Source organism: Engystomops pustulosus, chromosome 2 (genome assembly GCF_040894005.1).
Source record: "Engystomops pustulosus chromosome 2, aEngPut4.maternal, whole genome shotgun sequence".
Lineage (NCBI taxonomy): Eukaryota > Metazoa > Chordata > Amphibia > Anura > Leptodactylidae > Engystomops > Engystomops pustulosus.
Genome location: NC_092412.1, coordinates 49,163,379 through 49,183,786, shown reverse-complemented (window position 1 = coordinate 49,183,786; position 20,408 = coordinate 49,163,379). Strand labels below are relative to the sequence as shown.

At 42.2% G+C, this 20,408-nt stretch overlaps 1 protein-coding gene across 4 annotated transcripts in view; it reads right to left on the bottom strand.

Moving 5' to 3' along the window:
* Nucleotides 1-20,408, bottom strand: part of FNDC3A (fibronectin type III domain containing 3A) — a 130,968-nt gene that overhangs the window by 71,865 nt on the left and 38,695 nt on the right. For 2 of the 4 annotated variants that reach the window (XM_072134536.1, XM_072134537.1), the window contains exon 2: nucleotides 17,921-18,058. The exons of 1 other annotated variant lie outside the window; for it this stretch is intronic. In XM_072134536.1, the coding sequence (XP_071990637.1) occupies nucleotides 17,921-18,040 (120 nt within the window). In that variant the 5' untranslated portion in view covers nucleotides 18,041-18,058. Of the gene's footprint in view, nucleotides 1-17,920; nucleotides 18,059-19,930; nucleotides 19,950-20,408 lie in introns of those variants that run through there. One more of the 4 variants, XM_072134538.1, reaches the window with a different exon arrangement.

The window sequence follows — 20,408 nt, the reverse complement described above, 5'->3', positions numbered from 1 at the left end:
TGTTCCTCTTATGACATTTAGCAAAAAAAAAAAATGTTGATCTTTGGCACTGAGATGTGTTACTGCACCATTCTCTGTGGAGGGGCTGAGCTGTGTTACTGCTCCATTCTCTGTGGAGGGGCTGAGCTGTGTTACTGCTCCATTCTCTGTGGAGGGGCTGAGCTGTGTTACTGCTCCATTCTCTGTGGAGGGGCTGAGCTGTGTTACTGCTCCATTCTCTGTGGAGGGGCCGAGATGTGTTACTGCACCATTCTCTGTGGAGGGGAAGAGATGTGTTACTGCACCATTCTCTGTGGAGGGGCTGAGATATGTTACTGCAACATTCTCTGTGGAGGGCTCCCGCTGGGTTACTGCTCCATTCTATGTGGAGTGGCCCAGCTGTGTTGCTGCTCCATTCTCGGTCGAGGGGCTAAGATGTGTTACTGCTCCATTCTCTGTGGAGGGGCCGAGCTGTGTTAATGCTCCATTCTCTGTGGAGGGCTCCAGCTGGGTTACTGCTCCATTCTATGTGGAGTGGCCGAGCTGTGTTGCTGCTCAATTTTCTCTCGAGGGGCCGAGCTGTGTTACTGCTCCATTCTCTGTGGAGGAGCCCAGCTGGGTTACTGCTCCACTCTCTGTCAAGGTGCCGAGATGTGTTACTGCTCCATTCTCTGTGGAGGGGCCGAGATGTGTTACTGCCCCATTTTCTGTGGAGGGGCCCAGCTGTGTTGCTGCTCTATTCTCTGTGGAGGGGCCCAACTGTGTTACTGCTCCATTCTCTGTGGAGGGGCTGAGCTGTGTTACTGCTCCATTCTCTGTGGAGGGGCTGAGCTGTGTTACTGCTCCATTCTCTGTGGAGGGGCTGAGCTGTGTTACTGCTCCATTCTCTGTGGAGGGGCTGAGCTGTGTTACTGCTCCATTCTCTGTGGAGGGGCCGAGATGTGTTACTGCACCATTCTCTGTGGAAGGGCTGAGATATGTTACTGCACCATTCTCTGTGGAGGGCTCCCACTGGGTTACTGCTCCATTCTATGTGGAGTGGCCCAGCTGTGTTGCTGCTCCATTCTCGGTCGAGGGGCTAAGATGTGTTACTGCTCCATTCTCTGTGGAGGGGCTGAGCTGTGTTACTGCTCCATTCTCTTTGGAGGGGCCGAGCTGTGTTAATGCTCCATTCTCTGTGGAGGGCTCCAGCTGGGTTACTGCTCCATTCTATGTGGAGAGGCCGAGCTGTGTTGCTGCTCAATTTTCTCTCGAGGGGCCGAGCTGTGTTACTGCTCCATTCTCTGTGGAGGAGCCCAGCTGGGTTACTGCTCCACTCTCTGTCAAGGTGCCGAGATGTGTTACTGCTCCATTCTCTGTGGAGGGGCCGAGATGTGTTACTGCCCCATTTTCTGTGGAGGGGCCCAGCTGTGTTGCTGCTCTATTCTCTGTGGAGGGGCCCAACTGTGTTACTGCTCCATTCTCTGTGGAGGGGCCCAGCTGTGTTACTGCTCCATTCTCTGCGGAGGGGCTTAGATGCGCGAATGCTCCATTCTTTTTGTTGGGGATGAGCTGTGTTACTGCAACTCAGCTTCCGTTCTGCAGGTTATACACTATACCCTGCTCAGACATACGATATACGTCCCCCATAGACGGCAATGGGCGCACGGCGCCCTACGGGAGCGGTACAGTGCAGCACACTGTAACGCTCCGTACCCTGGAAAAAGATAGGACCTGTCCGGGCAACCTATGATAGTTTGGTCTGATCTCCTCATGTTTCTTTCTGTGTTGGGGGTTTCTCCTCTCATAGCAGAACAGAAAAGCTGAAATTGGCTTAAGGTGTGGGCAATAATTAACAAAGTTTGCAGAGGCAAGTACAATCCCCCAATAGTTGCATCCACGTTGCACTTACCCTGATAAACTTTGGCTTTTTACCAGGATGAGGTAGTGACCTGCAGGCAGACGATTTTGGGACTTCATGTGACGATCAATGTCTTGATGTACTCCCTTGGATCAGGAAACAGAGTACTAACCTGTTAACCATGTCCTTGACAAGCCCTTCAGTGGTATCAGAGTGGTATTGAGGGAAAAGGTTTCTATTCAGTAATGAACATAAGCCCCTGACCCGCAGAAGTGTCGGAAAACATGGGGCATCGCAGAAAATTCTGAAATCGCCATATGACCCACAGCTTGTGCTGGCAGGGTGACAGAGTTTACCAGTGTAAGGCTAGGACTGACCCTATTAGTACTAGTGAACTTTGGCAATCATGACCAACCCCTTTGTAAGCACAACCTAATGAAATATGTCACATTTCATAGGAATTGTTACAATCCAAGATCCCCAACAAATTTCCCTCATACTGTGAAAGGGTCAGGAGAACCCCAGCCACAATTCATCGCCTATATGTAAATGTGCCTGTGTGTTTCCTACATACTACTTCTTTGAAAGACCTACATCGCCCCTTAGCTACTGTATTCACTAAACATAATTCACACTGACATGCCCACGATATAAGGATAATCTGTCCAAACAAATATCCGGCATGGCACTTTATATGTCGCTCTTTGACAGGCCAGACGATGAGGGTGAAAAACACCCCAATATAAACATCAGCATTGTGCATGTTGCCAGTCATGGTAAATGCGTCTGCTAAGAGCAGAATAGAAGACATTGTCCTCACGTAGCCCTCACCCCGGGCACATCCTCTACTTACCAGTCATAGGGAGAGTGATTGGCACTTCTTTGTATACCAAGGCGGAAAAGTCACTAGACTGGCCCATGGCATGTGACTTATAATAACATTATTCTATCAGCCGTCCCCAGGACAATCCATCCTGACAGAGGGAAACTTGTGAATAGTATTTATGAAGACACTTTCTGCTGGATATGAGAACAGATATGAATGTACAAAGCAGCAAAATAGCTGCGCCGAGACTTGTCAGACACCGTCTGCCGATGCAGCTTTTTAATATTTCCGTCTAGGTTTTTCCCTTTCCTTACAATGATTCGGAAGCCACATGAGACGTGGCTTGATAAATCGCCCACTCCAGCAATATGACAGCTGGCACGCACACGGGAGATGTGCCCGCCGCCAGCTTTCTGCAGAGACTCCGTGCAGACAGGATATTCCAAATATTACATAACAAAAATATGAGACGTTACTGAACAGATATGTAAGAAGTTATCACTCTCATCCGACACGAAACAAAAAACTATTAAAAAAAAACCATGTATATTTGTCATTGTATATTGCTGCAGTGCTTATGTGCCCACAAGACAAGAGAGATGAAGAGTTGCATTCATGGGCTTTTTGGATATGCCATGAATAGGGAAGGATTGACCCGCAATCCATGTGTAGTGTGTAGTCAGTTTCAGTGCTGCTCATCCTTCCCATCTCCAATGGAGCCGAGTGGCCGCGTGCTATATCGGCAGGAGTAGGACCTGCCTGGCGCAGTAACAGTGCAGACTTGGTGTACTCGCCCCACCGTGACTGTGCACAATAAACCTCTAGGTAACAGTGATTTATGTGCCTGCAAATAGTTTTCTGTTGAGATGGGACAGTATGGGAAATTTCTTTCATATTTCTTTTTCTTCCTAAAATATCCAAGTATCTTATTTTCTTATGTTATTAAATTATATAAAATTATTTGAAAATATATTATAACCATAGAAACATACTCCTCCGTATCCGGACATCATGGGTCAGCGCTCTTGCGCCAGCGGATGATAGCCTTGTGGACCCTCTGGGCACAGCCGAATATATCAGCGGCAGCAGTATGAACAGGAGTACCCCACACCGGGCACTCCACATGCGTGGAGGTGGCGGAAAGGGAAAAAAAAAAAAAAAAAAAAAAGAGTACTTGCAATAATTTCTGGGCTTCTACGCCAGGCAAAAGCCCTAATAAATAGCCCCCATGTTTCTCCTAAATAAGAAAGGGTATTAAATTTTTGTTTCACATTTATTATTGAACAAAAATAATAATAATAATAAACATTTATTTGATAATATAATCGTATAATAAAATCATGCCATCAACATAACTCTCCAAACCCTTACATTCTCAATTTTATTTCTATTGCCTTTATCATCAATTGGTCTCAATCATTGGCCTTAATTTCTGGTGTTCAGTAATGGAACTTTCCTTACAAAAGCCACTCTTGTCCATGTAGTTTCTTGTAGCCATTGCATCTGCAGCTCTATACAACCACCTACACTTTCTCCACTTTGCCTCCAGCTTACAGCTTGGAGGGGGCAGACTTTGAATTGCTATTACTTTTGTACCACAACTTCATGTAATTTTAAACAGGAGACTCTCCTCTTTAGTATTGCATAAGGATGGTTTCTCTAGGTGCCTAAGAACCATAGATATCCACTATTAATGTTACAGACGGGAATGGGAGTTATATGTGAAAAATCACACTCCAGAAGTGTAACACAATTCGTATGTGATATCAAAGTGGAGAATCTTCTTTAAGATGGCAACAGAACTGTGTTTCTAGGTGCCATGGTTCATAAGAAAAAGCTGTATGCTCAAAAGAAAAAGCTAGTGCTTATATTTGGGGTAGGGCATATTTCAGCCCTACTCCAAATAGGCTTCAAAATGATGCAAGACTTAATCTACAATTCAGATCTTGTTTTCAGAGAAACAGACTACGGTATATACACAATATAATAGATATTATAATTTACTCGATCCCCGAGTTCTGAGATCCTGGATAATATATGGTCACTAAAGTAATTTTTTTTACCATACTTGCTCTTCCAAGTAAAAATAATGAAAAAACAGCCAGTAAAAATAAAGACAATTTGCAGCAGCAGATATACTGCAGGGGACTCAATACAATTTGCGGCAAGGACCTCGGGAGACATCAAAGCAATGTGGCCTTTATTTGTTCTGATAAAGTGTCTAGGAATGCCTCACATCTGTCCCTTCCATCATCTAGTAAATGAGACTGTTCCTAAGAAGATCCGAGCTAAAATTGCTACTTGAGGGATAAAAAGTAATGGAGATATATCAGGGGAGCAAATAGCCGGCACTAAATTAGGGAACGCTATAGGGCACACATCCAGTTTAAAGGAACCCATGACCACATTATGCAGTTCTGTTTCTGGCTATTTAGAAATGTTTGTAGTTACACCCCAGTTACTATTTGCCATATTCAACAAGACAGATCTTGACATACTGTCCATCAATAGCAAATCATTCTGTAACTTCCAACTACACAACAAATAGTGTAGTCAACTATGTTTTTCTAAATCAAGGCACCCAACAAAGCCTTTAGGCTGCGTTCACACGTTTTCAGGTGCAGTTTTTGATGTCCAAACCAGCAGTGGAGTAAAAAAGGAGTAGGAACTGCTCAATGACATGTCCTCTCCATTATGATCTACACCTGCTTTTGCCTTCAAAAACTGCATCTGAAAAAATATCGGCATACGTCAGAGGAAGAAGTATGTACATTGTGGCCGCCCCCCTCCTCCTCCTTACATTGCGGCCGCCCCCCTCCTCCTCCTTACATTGTGGCCAGCTTCTTTCTCATTATTGCTCTCAACCAGGGGTGCAGAGGTTGCGATCACCCCTGGGCCCAAGAGGTTTAGGGGGCCCTTATGGTGTCACTTTCCCATATGAGAAGACTATTACTATAAACCATTCATTATAGTCGGAGGCCAGGCACACACTTTGCACTGGGGCCCATCAGCTTCTAGTTACACCACTGCTCTCAACTCTATCAGAGTTGCAGTCTGAGATGGCAGATTATAACCTTAAATCAGGGACTGAATTTGAGAGATTTGGGAGATGTGCATAAGGCAGGCAAGGAGAGATTAAGACAGTGTGACTCTTCTCTGTCCCTGTGATACCATAGCTCATTTATATGCAGTCTCCCAAAATATAGAAGGAAATCATTGTGATCCTATTTATGTAACAATGGACAGCAGAGGCCGCGATATACCACTGTGCTCCTAAGGCCCAATTTACATTTGCATCTGGACTTTCCATTTTACACTCTGTTTTAGGGTGCGTTAACACATTGCGCTAGTGTTGTGTGTACAAACGCATGCGATTAGTAACCAGCACCCAGTGTCTTGTATTGTTTAAATGCCACACCCCAGGGTCCTGGTTACCAATCGCATGTGTTTCGATGGAAATGCATATGTGATCAAGCCGAAGCCCTTCTCTGGGTGCTGGAATTGTAAATGCAACTTTACCGCCACATGTCCCCACCCATCGGAGAGCATAAAAGTAACTAAAAAACGGAAGGTGTTCATCTAGAGTTCATTTTCAATATACATCTTATTTTCAGAGAAACAGAGTATACACACACAATAGATAACAATTTACCGGATCCCTGCGTTTTGAGGTCCTGGATAATATATGGTCACATACAGTAAATTTTTACCATACTTTCTCTTGCAAGTAAACCTAATGAAAAAAGACTGTAAAAATAAAGACACTTTGGTTATCAGGAGGAGGCCTGTCCCTGGATGCTAGAATTGTGTTTGTAAACGCAACACTAGCGCCACAGAGCCGGAGCTGATGCACAGGCAGCCATCTACACCAGCGCCACCCTTGGGAAAGCATAAAAGAAACTAAAAAAACTCCAGGCTAACTTCCGATCCCCACTTTCTTGCACCTTACAGAAAAAAAAAAAAAGACACTGGTTGCTACGCAATTTTTTCCACTAACAGTGGATTGTGTAAAGGAACCTATAAAACGCAGGTAAGAACTTAACCTTCTTCATGCATTCAAGGCATACATTGAGAAATACTCCCAAAATCAACAGTATACAGATACATCCAAAAAGAAAAAAACAAAACAAAAGCCTTAAAATGTTCAGACTTTTTATTCCCCACCCGAACAGTGGATTCCTCATATTCTCTGCTAAACAGCTTTGTAAACCTATCTAACCCGAGGACTTGAAGTAAAGAAAGCTTTGATAAAAATGTGCAGAAAGATGATAAGATAGCGACAGATAGACTGCAATGCCTAGGAACAAGAGCTGGAAAGTAAATGTCTTTAATGTCTATGGAAGGAATAGCTCAAAAGATGTGAATCACCGTCTGTCAACATATAAGTCACAGTAAGAGAGACAACACCAGACCGGGTTGTTATTTCCTCCAATACAGATTCCCACACTCAAGTGTAGAAGAAGAAAGGAGTCAGAATTCTGAATGGCTGAAAGTAATTGCTTAGAGCCTAGAGGGTGAAAAGCACGCGCTCACCTGGTTATAAATGTGGACCTTGTACTTTTTAATATTTCTGTTTGTTTTTTTTTTTAAAAAGGGAACCTGTCACCACGGACCTCATTTTTATTGCAGAAGCCGATTACAGCTGCGTTGCAAATATGTCTTTCTGCTTTCTCTAAGCATTGTGTTATAACTTACCTTGCACCCTGACAGAGTCCCATGGGATGGGTTGGGCTTTGGTTTGGATGCATTTCAAAAACAACATGTGACTTGTTTTTACTGCAGACTCCTCAGCTCTCGCCCCCCACCTTTCTGCTCCTGTACAGCTGGGGGAGGAGCTGTACAGGTCACAAAGCTGGATGTTAATAGCTGAGCAGTCTGCAGTAAAAACAAGTCACATGTTGTTTTTGAAATGCATCCAAACCAAAGCCCAACCCCTAGGACTACACAGAGGATTCTGTCAGGGTGCAAGGTAAGTAATAACACACAGTCATATTGTAATGCAAATGCTTAGAGAAAGCAGAATGGCATATTTGCAATTCAGCTGTAATGGACTTCTGTAACCTGTATTTAGTGAAAATGAGGTGCCTGGTGACAAGTCACCAGAGAATTATTTTTCACTGGTGACAGGTTCCCATAGACACTAATGTAGAGTACATACAGGCTTTTATAATAACTATATGTTCAAGAAATAAGAGCTCTTAAATTTTACCTGGCTCCCAGCCTTTAAGTCCTGGGGGTGTCACATTTAAAACCTGATGGGCGCCTCCTTGTTAGCATATGAAATTCACTCTGCGCCCGATTATTAATATTTCACCCACATCCTGCCTCTACATCCCCCCCCCTCCTGACATTGGTGTATCACACTAGTCTGCTCATGCACGGTGAGCCTTCCACCTCTTTTACGTGCAGTGATCTGGATCAGAGGAAATCGCTAAGAGGTGGTAGTCAGTCAATGTGGCGCACACTGGTAGTAAACGGATTCTGGGGTATTCTTCATGAATTTGGGGAACCTCTGCCTTTTCCTTTCCAGATCCTGGAGAGGATCTGTAAGGAAAAGGCAGGGGATCCCCAAATTCAGAAATAAACCTCACACACGCATGATGGGACTGGGACTCTATCCAGGCACCAACAAGATAGAATACAGTAGTGCTGCGAGATTTCCTACACATAGAAAGAATACACGTCAGTACCTTTTGCTCTGACCAGAAGTTTTTTTGCATCATTATCGGTTTGGATAAGGATCTTCTGTGTATCCGCCTTTTCACACTTGAAAAAAAAAATCCTTTGAGATTCCGAAACGCGTTGTGTTTTTGAGCTACAAATAAAAGTTTCCTATGAAGAATACTCTGTTCACTACCAGTGTGCACTGCATTGACTACCACCATTACACAAGCTCATTGCACCGGTATATAGAGATAGATCTTCTCAGAGATCTCACTACAAATCCTTTTTTAAAGCATATACTACTTAATACAGTTAAGTTGAATTAATAAAAATGTATAAGACACAAAATAAGGGTTCGTTCACATGGGCATATCCGCTGCACATTCGCAAAAAACACGGAAGTGTGATGTCCGTGTTCAGTCCGAATCGTATCTATACTTTTTACCCTTTTCAGTTGGTTGCATAGCAAACCAAGTTAAGATAAAAACTGACGTCTTCCAAGTTTTTTTGGTGGGGATCCCTCGACTTCTAGGGAGGTTCATGGTCTGCATGTGAGGAAAAAAATATAGTACATGCTGCAATTTTTTTCTCACTGACTGTACATCTGTGATAAACACATTTCTGTCAGTGTATGATGCGGGTTGCACGCATCAACTTTGCTCGTGGGCAATAGGCCCTAAAAAGAATCTCTCGACAAGTACAAATGGCACTGTTTGAAGGACTTTATAAGCTTTCTGCTCTTACCAGACTGGACGGCCAGATTTATCTCGATTTCCATACCGTTTTTTTTCATTGACCTGAAAAACTACAACTAACGTAATATTCCTTTCTGATTCTTGAGCAAATAACGTAAAACACATGGGAGGACATTTATCTTGTGCCGACACCTGATGAAGTCCTTGCCCCTCTTATGTCCTTACACCCTTCTTATGTATCTGGTTGGCGCACTAAATATAAACCAACATGGCGCAGGAGGGAAGGAGAAAAACAAAGAAATACTCTGGCGCCAACATTTACGCTAAATTAATTTTGTGACACAAATCCACATTGCAAGTAAACCAATTGTGCATTGTAAATAGGCTGAGTCATCAACATGTTATTGAGCTAAAGAACACGTGGGTGGGCATCCTGTTAGCCTGTTGGCAAGGGCCATCTTCTAGGCAAGGCAATGAGCTCACCATTTCATATAACCTAAATTAATATGGTTAGCGCTAATCCCGTGGGCTGTGCAAAATCTTACATGAGTCACACTGAATAGACAGTCCAATTGGCAAGGAGTATTTTATAGAGCCGGAAGAGCTAAACAGATGCATAATGTCACATTTGCAAGCAGAATATTATAGAGCAAGTAGAGCTGAGAAGATAGTACATAGTGTTGTACATGTAAGCAGCATATTATAGAGCAAGAAGAGCTGAACAGAATGTACAAAGTGTACCATCTGCTCTCCTGTTATAGAGCAGGAGGAGCTGTGAAGCAGTAAATGGGAAAAAAGTAAAATCTCCATGTAATTCTTCCTTTTGGCATACTATAGTTGCCATTATAAGCGTCTGAAGTACTAGCGTAGCCCATCTACATTTGAAAATTGTTGGACTAATATTATTTTGGCTCACTGTTTGCTCTTTTCAGCTGTGCATGCATGTGCCATCAATAAGGAGAACTGCTTCCAAGAGGTTTAGGCATCAGCCTAACTGCCCCAAAATTTAAAAAAAAAAAAAAAAGTAGTTAAAGACAGAGGAAGAAAAAACAGTTCTGCCACATCTAAGCGTTTTCATTTCAACAGGGTTAACCTTGGGTTCAGGTGTTCAGGATGCCTTCTGGCAACTAATCCCTAGAAGAAAACCTTTTGCTCCACAATAGTATGATCCTTGAGACATTTCTAGATAATGTTGTGTGCCAAATCAGAATTTATTATCATGTGGCACCGACAGAGCTTATCATTCATATTAAAATATACTGAAAAAGAGACAATCACTAAAAAACACTCCTTCAGCGACAACACACCTAAGTAGAACTACTGGGCGGTAACGCAGATATCTCTGTTACCGTAGCAACAAAAAGTTAAAGAAATAATATTTGTACTGCGAGGTAACACACAAATACGTCTGCAAACGTGGAAAAAGGGAAACAAAAATAAAGGAAAGGGAAAAATAAAACAAAAAGAGCAGAAATATCTGCCGTTTATGTTAATATTCCACATTACCATTGCTTTGTGATTAAGCAGAGCTGAATACACTGTATTGTCCGGCTGTGTTTGTCCATGGTTATGTTTTACTGCAGTTCTATTCAAAACCAGAGAATATACATACATGCTCCATAATGTACAGATAGTGTCCAAACATTTATGGTCCGGACACAAATTTAGAATTTTTTTTACTTGTTTAAAGAAAAATATGAAACTTATAGCTCTCCATGCAGGTAAAACAACCACACCTTTAAGCTGTGAAAACAGAAAAACCCCCATCCAAGAAATTGCTACAATATTTGGGTGGCACAATCTACAGTTTGGTACATTCTAAGAAAGCTGGTGAACTCATCAATGCACAAAGACTTGGACGCCCACATTAGATGACAGTGGTGGAGGATTGCAGAATAATTTACATGTCGAGGAGAAACAATCAACCAACACTCTCCATGATGTAGGCGCATCAATATCCAAATCTACCATAAAGAGAAGGCTGAAAGTAAATACAGAGGGTTCACTGCACGGTGGGTGCTAGACACTCGTAAGCTTCAACTATAAAAAAAAAGCTAAAAAAATAAATTGAAAAAAAATCTGGAAAAACATTCTTCGGACATGAACCAAGATGAACCTCTAGCGGAAGGATGGAAAGAAAAAAGTATGGTAAAATAGGGCAGAGGTAGTGTGATGGCCCAGGCATGGATGGCTGCCAGTGATTATTGATGATGTGACATAGGACAGAGATTTATCAGCGCTTCTACGTCAGTTTTATGGCGTAAAGCACTGAAATAATCACAATTGTGCAAGAAATTGCAATTATTCTGGCGGCGTGGAGGGGACATAAAGGGGCCTAAGTCTCATGATGATGTGGTGGTGGGACTTCATCATGCACCGGCGTATGATAAATCTTCCCTATACTGCGTCCTCATATCCAGCCAAATGCAGACAAACTGATAAACCTGCCATCCCTATCCTGGAGGCCTGTCCATGAGTTAGGAGCAGACATTGTACTGTACCTATTACATTCGGTGTTGTCAATCTGGTCTTCCAGTCAATAGAATGGTAGTGCTGGACCTTGCTGATCACAGCGCTCAAGTATCCCAAACACTCTCTTAGACAGTGAGTACTTACTGGATAAAACCGAGCACTGTGCTCAGCAATTTCTGAAACACATCCAGGGTACATGAATTATACTTCACAAGTTACGGTTGGTGAGCTTTAGGGGAATTAGGGAATGACAGGTTCCCTTTAAAGGACTTAGCCACTCTTTTATATAAGTTGCCCATAAACCTTTACTTCTTGAATGTTTATCAAGCTATTCAGCAGTCCTGCTACTTACTGTGTGCAGACCCTCCAACCTTCTTTCTTTACATCTCTGAGCTCTGCTGAATAGGTGGAGCCTGCAGCAGGAGAGAATGGTGCTCATTTACTAAGGGTTGCGCTGCTCACTTTCGTCGGAGTTCACAACTTTTTCAGCAATTACACACGGCTTGCACAGGTATTTAAGAAGTGTCTGTGCCGGGATTTTGGTGCACGCGATCCTTTTGTGGCGCTGCTGTGCATCAGGTTAAATGAGGCATTAATTGAGTCATTAGAGGTTAAAACGAGAGCCCGTTTTCTGACACTATATATTAACACTGAGTTTTTTTTAATCAATACAACACATTAAACTTCAATAAACAAAAATCCTGTAAAACCTATTTAACACCTATTATTAGGATAGGTGATCAATAACAGATCTGTATTGGTATTAAAGCAGTCCCAGTGGCTTGTTGATAATTCAGCCCTATACAAGTGAATGGGACACAATACCAAACGCTGTTGTTGTACAATGTTCAGAGGCGTGCAATGCTTCAGGATCTACTAATTGAGGATGCGGAATGTCCCAATAATAGAGGATCATCAAATCAAATTCTGGAGGATTCCTTTAACATAAAAATATATGGATTGAAGGAAGTGTCCCTTTAAACAAGCTGCGCTTTACCGCTGACATCATTTAATTAGCTTTATTGTACCTCCTGAGACACATACACGGGGCAGCCTGTGCTTGTATCTCTGGAAATATGCTGGAATATGTGTAAGAGCATAGACTATTAGATATTAACATCATGCTAGACCTCATACAACAATACAGGAGCCGGCAAGCTAAGCAGTAATTAATAAGCTGCTGTGGCTTCTATGTCACCGGAAATTCAGCATCATGTTCACAATAATCCCAGAAAAGGAAGACGTCTCCGTGCTGTATATTAAGGAGTGACGCATGGACATAAATGTATGTGTCATGTAATTAAAGCTAGACACACACCGAGCCTGGGGACCACACGTGGGGACAGACTTTCTACTATTTCAGGAATACACAATGTCATTTAGTATGGATCAGTTAATGAAGATTGCAAAAGGTCGAAATATTTTAGCTTTAATATAATTTAACCTTTTCTACTGGAACGGTGAACAAAAAAAAAGTGGATTGGATGCGATCTGATCAATGGAATAGGATTTAAATTGCCAGAACGGGAAAGCCCACATACTTTTCTGACAATGGATAGGCGACAAATGCTTTGAGATTGAACTTTCCTTTAAAGGGCATCTACCACCAGGAACAAGGAATGTAAACCAAGTACATGGACATACTGGTATGTGCCCCCTCTGGCAGGATCCACTCTTCATTTTAATATTATGCAACCCTATGGCACTGTCTGTGGGCACCCAGGCTACCACCCCAGCCCATAATTCGCTAGACAGGAATCAAGGCTTCCTCCTACAGTCCAGACAACCTTGGATGTATCATGATCATCCTTGGATGCTTGGAACTACAGAAGGTAGTGATGATGAGGTGTGGACTTCGCATGATTGATATTGATGATCCTACTCTGGGTCCATATGATTCTATTTGTTTTTGGATCCTGGAGGGAGGCTACAATGATAATCTGAATCTCTCCCTTTCTACTGTATTCGTGTCCTCAGGGCGCTGATACAATTGACAATGGTGATAAAGCAGGAAGCAATAAGTTACTGATTAAACTTAAACTGCAATGTTGGCACTTTGTGAATAATAAGTGGTTTTTGGTTGTAGTTTCGGGACTCCGTCTCTAACAGGTTCACCATTGTTGTTGTAAGCTATTTCTGGACTTTTATATCAACCATCCATCCTTAGTATAAGTGATCAACATCACAACTGGTCTGTCCATCTACCAGTTCCTCTTTCAATCAGCTGCTCTACTGCTGGCTTCCACTTTACGGACCAAAGAGGTCAAAAGAAGTAAAAAGATGTTGAGCTATAATATATATATAGATGTTACATACACCGCGTACTGATAGTAAGGTAGGAAGTAACAGATACCCTAATAGGAGAGGATCTGCTGACAGCTTCTTTTCTATACTTCCGTCAGTAGTCATAATTCTACAGTAACATGAACTTATACATCAAAAAGTGATACCAGGTTCCTTACCGAGCTGCTCAAGAAATATATACAGTGGTGGGGGCAAGAATAAAGTCTTAATTGTATTAAAGGTACATTTAGTGGGACAACATGTTTTGGGATTGGATTATTGATGAAGGGAATAAACCATTCCTGAAATGTGTGGTCCCACTCAATCCACCTTTTTTTCTAGCCCAAAACATGGTATATAACTCTTTGGCAGCGCTTTTAGTAACCTCCCATATGTGAGCCTTAAATACGGCGTTGAAAGAGGATATAAGGGAGTGCAACAAAAGGTTAGAGATAATTATAGAGTGTGGTCGCTTATGATGAAACCCCGCCTGGTGTAGATTTGCGCTACTAGCCAGTGACCATTCAGCTTCAGCGGTAGCAGGTGTGGTGCAGGAACGTCCCATGCCGGTCCAGCCTCGTCCACTTTATGACCCCCTCCACACCTGGCCGTCCGCTACAAGCCCTGATAAGTCTCCCCTATTATTTTTGGTGGGTATGGTAGTAAGTGACCTCTGTAAGATCTCTGTAGAACATGATGACAAATAGTATTACTAGTTTTATAATCAGTCTCCCCTATGTACTAAGCTCTATATAAAGGCTATGTTTGCCTTAGGATCAGTGGTGCTTGTGTAGGCAGTGAAGCTTCTCTCCTGTTTATACAGGACTTGGATAGAAGTACACAACCTCTTATAACCACTGGTCAACTTGTAGCAAGGTAAGAGAATTCAGAATGCAGAGAGCAATGGGCGTACAGCGCGTTACATCAGACAGAATGAATCCTACTAGATCACGTCCGTGTCTGGAGAATTTCAGATAGACACCGTCAATGTGCATGAAACCTAATAAAAGGAAAGCAATTACAATCTCACAGATTTCACCACATGAAAACATTACCATTGCTGCTGGATTTTGGCACATGCATTATTAATTATTAGTATTATGCATCTCAAAAGATTGTGAACGGCTTTCTTCTCAATGTGTTATTTTGTATAGAAATGTGAGGAAAAGAGACTAAACGCAATGTGGCAGGGGGTCCCAGGGATAGCACAATGTCACAACGTGTCCCACCAGCCGCAGAATGGCTGCCTGCCGAGAACAGAAGACGTTTCAAAGTGGGGTGTGGTAGGCGATATACAATCCCTATTTGGGTCTGACATTGATAAGATAATATCAATCATTCATAATAATTGTGATTCAACCTATAAAGAACTAGACCAAAGTGTCAAGCTCCATTCACTTCCAAATGACCATAGTTTGTCTTCTGCTGGATCTTTGGGGCCAATTATTAAGTGTGGGGCTGCATTTACATGACTGAAAAACGTTCATTTCAATGGACAATACGTCCAACCATTTATATTGCCGTGGTTAACACCGTACCGTATACTAGCTGTATAAAAATATAGATCATGTCCTATTGTCTCCCGTATTTCAGTTCCGTGTGCCGTATGGGGACGTATACTATACGGGTTACATACATGCTGCATATGGCTGAAAAACATCACGTATATATGGGATCATATGGCAGTTGTCAAAGTCAAATGCAATAAACAAAACTAAAACAAAAATATATTTTGTAAAAAAACTAAATTTGGTAAAATTGCTTCTTTTAAGAAAACCTGACGGCAGTGACGGCTGCTTCCACTACAATGTGGATGAGGCATACAGTTATCATGGTTGCCTCTGCTTGTTAGTCCACAATGATAGAAATTGGAAATAGCAGGCATACACCACCAGATCTATTTATCTCTTTACTTAACATAAGGACCTAATCGGAATTGGGAAGACCGAATTTCTTTCCCTTGTACGCAGTTTGTGAACCTCTGCACGTCACTAGTCTTCGTCAACAAATTAAATTGTGGACTCGCTGGAACATGAAGCAGAGGACCCTATCGGCTCAATCAAGTGAGTGAAGAAATGTTTCCTCTCTATTACAAGGACAGAACCTTGTCGTCTTCTGGCTGTCTGCCACCAAGTCATCCGTCATACACACTCCGAAGTAGCGAACAAGAAAAAGTTCTTGGCCTCTAGGTTACCACACTGCATAAAGATAATCCATAGATGAACAATAAAAGGGGTTGTCGAAATGATCAAAAATCTGGCCAGGAATTGTGATAAAGACATGCTACGGGCATAAATCTTTTCTACCAAGATTGAGGTCCTTCACACACTTCCTACCTAGAAAAATCTGAAACCCTCTGCACTAAACGACTGTCCTCATTGCTCTTGTGATTAATTCTGGTAAGGCCAATGTTTGGCCCCACGGCGACTAAGGTATATGAACACATCGGTGCGGTCAAGTAAACTAAGACAAGTGGTGTAGATTGCTATGACGTGGCACTGTCGCTGTCTGTTGACGTCTTAGTGTGCAGGCAGATCGCATAGACCTGCCGGGAACCTGAAGAGGTGCTGTGGGGAGAAGAGGACGCCGGGGGTCAGTGTTGGAGGGCAAGTACTAACTTTATTTTTTTAAGGGGACACTCCATTAATGGGGGCACTCTGCAGGGCACTCCATTAATGGGGGCACTCTGCAGGGCACTCCATTAATGGGGGCACTCTGCAGGGCACTCCATTAATGGGGGCTTTTAGAAACATATTTCAAACGCCTGGGAATATGTGTTTCCAAAGAAAAGCAAAAAATCTGTAACAATCAAACAGCGTTTGGAAAGGAAAACTTTAGTTTTTAAAAGTAACAGAGCTCACAGCCTGGTGAGATGACATCAGTGGGGGAGGGAAGAGCTGTACAGTAGCACAAAGGTGGAGGCTGAGAGCTGAGGAGTGAGCAGCACAGACAAGTCTTGAGTTGTTTTTTTAAAATGCATCCAAAACAAAGCCCAACCCCTGGGAATACACAGAGAATTTTTTCTCTGAAACACACAGTTGTATTGTAATGCAAATGCTTAGAGAAAGCAGAAAGACATATTTGCAATACAGGTGTAATGGGCTTCTGCAAACTGTCTTTTGTGAAAATGAGGTCCCTGGTGACAGGTTCCCAGTTTATTATTTGTTATGTAAAGGTTGTCCTGATAATGTTAATATAAAATTTCTTACAATTTAACTTTATTAATTATAGGTTTATAGAAAAACAATAATAATAAAAAAGGATAATATAGTGATATATAGAAAGATCTCTGAGAAAATCCATCTCTATATACCAGTGCATGGAGCTTGCGTCAGAGTCTAACTCTAGGGAAGATCTAGTGAGATAACATCGTCCCATTGACAATTAGTCCATTGTTTAGTGGTTAGAGACACTGTATCTCTATGGTAGCTAGAGATCCCAGGTGGGTAAAGAAATATTTAATTGAATAACATGAAATTATTTAGAGCCCTAGTGTCAGGTGAAGCCCTGAGAGATGTAGAAACACCATATATGGACAGATCATGATATTTCCGAGATGAAGTGGTCCCTACTCTGCTGCCGTTCGGAGTTTGGATCACACAGTGCCAAACAGACTGGCCCCTCCTTTGTCAGCCAGTGTGCTACAGGTCATGTGACCGGAGCTATTCTGAAATTGAGGTTCCGGTCACATGACCTTCCATCTGGCTGCAAGCTGCGGCGTCTTGAAGTTCTTTTACTGCTGCAGTTAATGGCCTAATGGAAAATAATATGAACGGAGCCTAGTAATTCAGTATAGGCTGCAGGTGCTTGTCACATGACCTCTAGAACAGAGGCTGCTATAGGAAAGACCTGTCTGCTTGGAACTTCTCAATCTTAAACAAGTTGCCATTGGGAGGATCACGATCATGCAGTTATACTGTCAGCCTGATCCTGTAATGTCCCTCATGAGGGAGAAGAAAAGTGTCATGTGGATTTATTCACATGGGGTTTTGCGGAGGAGTAAAATTGACTGTACAAGCACCTAGGCAATAGAGGCGTTAATACGACCTCTGCGTCAGGGTACAATCTGAGAGACAGATGGCCCACAGAACCTGGTAATCATAGATACTTTGCATAGAATTTTTCTGAATCTCTGTGCTAAAGAAATATATAAAATCTAACCTGTTGGCTGCCTTCTCCATTGACAATAGGTGCCGGTATAAGTGGAATATCAGTAGTCAGCAGTGGGGTGGTGTCCAACGGTGGAGGGTGATGGTCAGCCATTGTGGATAAAACATACATTTACAATGGCTTCAATCCCTACAAAAAAAAAAAAATCAGAAGTCATTATATTTGAATAGACATTACAAATACACGCTTTCTCCTGAAATGAGCAGTGCATCCAAAAGCCTTTTGTAAAGAGTTAAGTCATTAGATACTTCGTCAAGCTCCTTCATCTCTGAGATGTCAGTGATGTACAGAGATAGAAAACTGGTGTAGAAGAAGTGAAAAAACGCTAATTCCTGCACATTGCCATGTGAGTGTGGAGGCGGCATAGAGGGCCGTGGCAGCCAGCGTACTGGGTAGGCACGGGGTGTTCCTGTCCCGTGCCCGTGTAATTTGAAAAAAAACATGCAAACATAGTTTTTACACAACTATGGACCTGGCGTGGCTTTGCCCTGTGACTACGCCGCCTGCCAGATACTACCAGCCTCTGGAAGTATCCGGCGGGACCCAGAGGGGAGTGGCCACTAGCACAGTCTCCCCCATTGTGCACATTACAGATGACCCAAACTCAAGCATTACAGATAACCTGACTCGAGCCTTGGTTGGTCATGTGCTATACATTCAGCTATGGTCATGAATGTACATTGAGCAAATGTACTCATCCTTAATCAATATCTCGCACCTGTAGGAAAGCCCCTTTAAAGAATCCATCACATGCGATTTGTCTTCAGCCAATATTATCTTAAACCAAGGGGAAAAAAAATTGCCAGCACCTCAGAAGTTGACCCTGGCCTTCGTGTCCAGAGGTTATCACTATCACAGTATACACATATATTTAATAATTAAGAAAGTATATTTGAGCACCTCATTACCACGCCGGATGGAAAGTTCTGAACAGTAAAATCAATGAATTCTCTGATAACAACGTTGGCATGTTTTCTTTGTTAATCCACAAATACGATACCTCACAAACTATTCACAGAAAAAAAAAGTAAACTTGAGATAATTTAATTTTCCATTATTTGCAGATAAACACAGTTCATTACTGTGGAACATTGAGCAGACAATCTGATTTCAGGGAGATTAGGGCCCTTTGTGCTTCTTTGTACTATTTTGCTGTAATTTGAAGCTTGCGTTGGTTGCGGCATAATCACAGAAATCTTTTGCAGAAATATAAAATATCGATTTCACACTTTAATGTGTGCAGAAAACCGTTTCTATTCACTCCATATTTAGGAAACAGAATACAGCCATTCTAAACAAGGACACGCTCTTTATGCTAAAGCTAAAGAAACAAGATAGATCCAACTCTACATCAAGACAAATCTATAGATATAAAAGTCATCGGTAAGGCCACAGCTTCGTTATAAAGGAGATCGAGTCACACTTAGGCTACATGCATGTGAATAGACACGGGTCTGTGGAAGTCACGGCTGTGTGTATGAGACAATAGAAATACATGCGGACATGAGCTGGCCACAAAAACAAGGACTAGCACACATGTGAAAAATATGTTTGTTCACATGAGGTTTAGATTTAGTTTTGGATGTAATAACTAAAATTCCAATTTTAACTATATCATCTCTCAAGGCCTTGAAATTGTGTTGCATATGTTCAGCAAAAATCTCCTCTAAGAAAAGGTTGCTGCACACGGTAAAGGCAGACAGCTGCTCTAGGACTTCTCTTGAGCGGGGGCAACCTGGCGGGATATAAGTAACATAAGTGATTCTTATATTATATTTTTTTCAATGGGGTCAGCGGCTTTTTATCATTATGGCCCACACACAGTAAATTTTTACAAGGGATATAACCATAAAAAAATTATTTAAAAAATCCCTCTTCCGTCCTGGCACAGCAGGTGAGGATGACACTAGTCCCGCTGTGAATGCTCTTCATTTACAAATGAGTGGTTCATAAGGGGCCGACACAACTGTGGAGATCAAAGAGTGATCCGTCGGTACTTACTATGGTTGCCACATGGAGAATATATTTTTCTTTCCAGGTTTCCGCAGTTCTGCATAATACCTCTGTTTAAATATTTACTCTCTTCCTATGAGATGGAAGCGTTAAATGATCAGCATAAATCAATGTGGAAAGGTGGTATATAATTGCTTCATGTGTACATCAGGGGGGGGATGATCCCAGAATCATTTATCATAGTCATTCCGTAAAGACAAACACTCCATCAACCATTTCCACACATCCAAATGAGCAAAGGTTTCATTGTCACAGACGACAATAAGTGAGAATGATTAGCATAAATAGCAACACATTAATGGGAAATGTTACAAAATAAGGGCCAGTTCCCATCATTTCAATAGAGGAAGCTACACGGGGATAAGGTGTGTGTGTGTGTGTTCCACCGCATCTGGTTTTGGTTCATAATAACCAATCTAATGAAATGTGAGTTGGTCTTATAGGGAACCATCATCAGAAATTTACC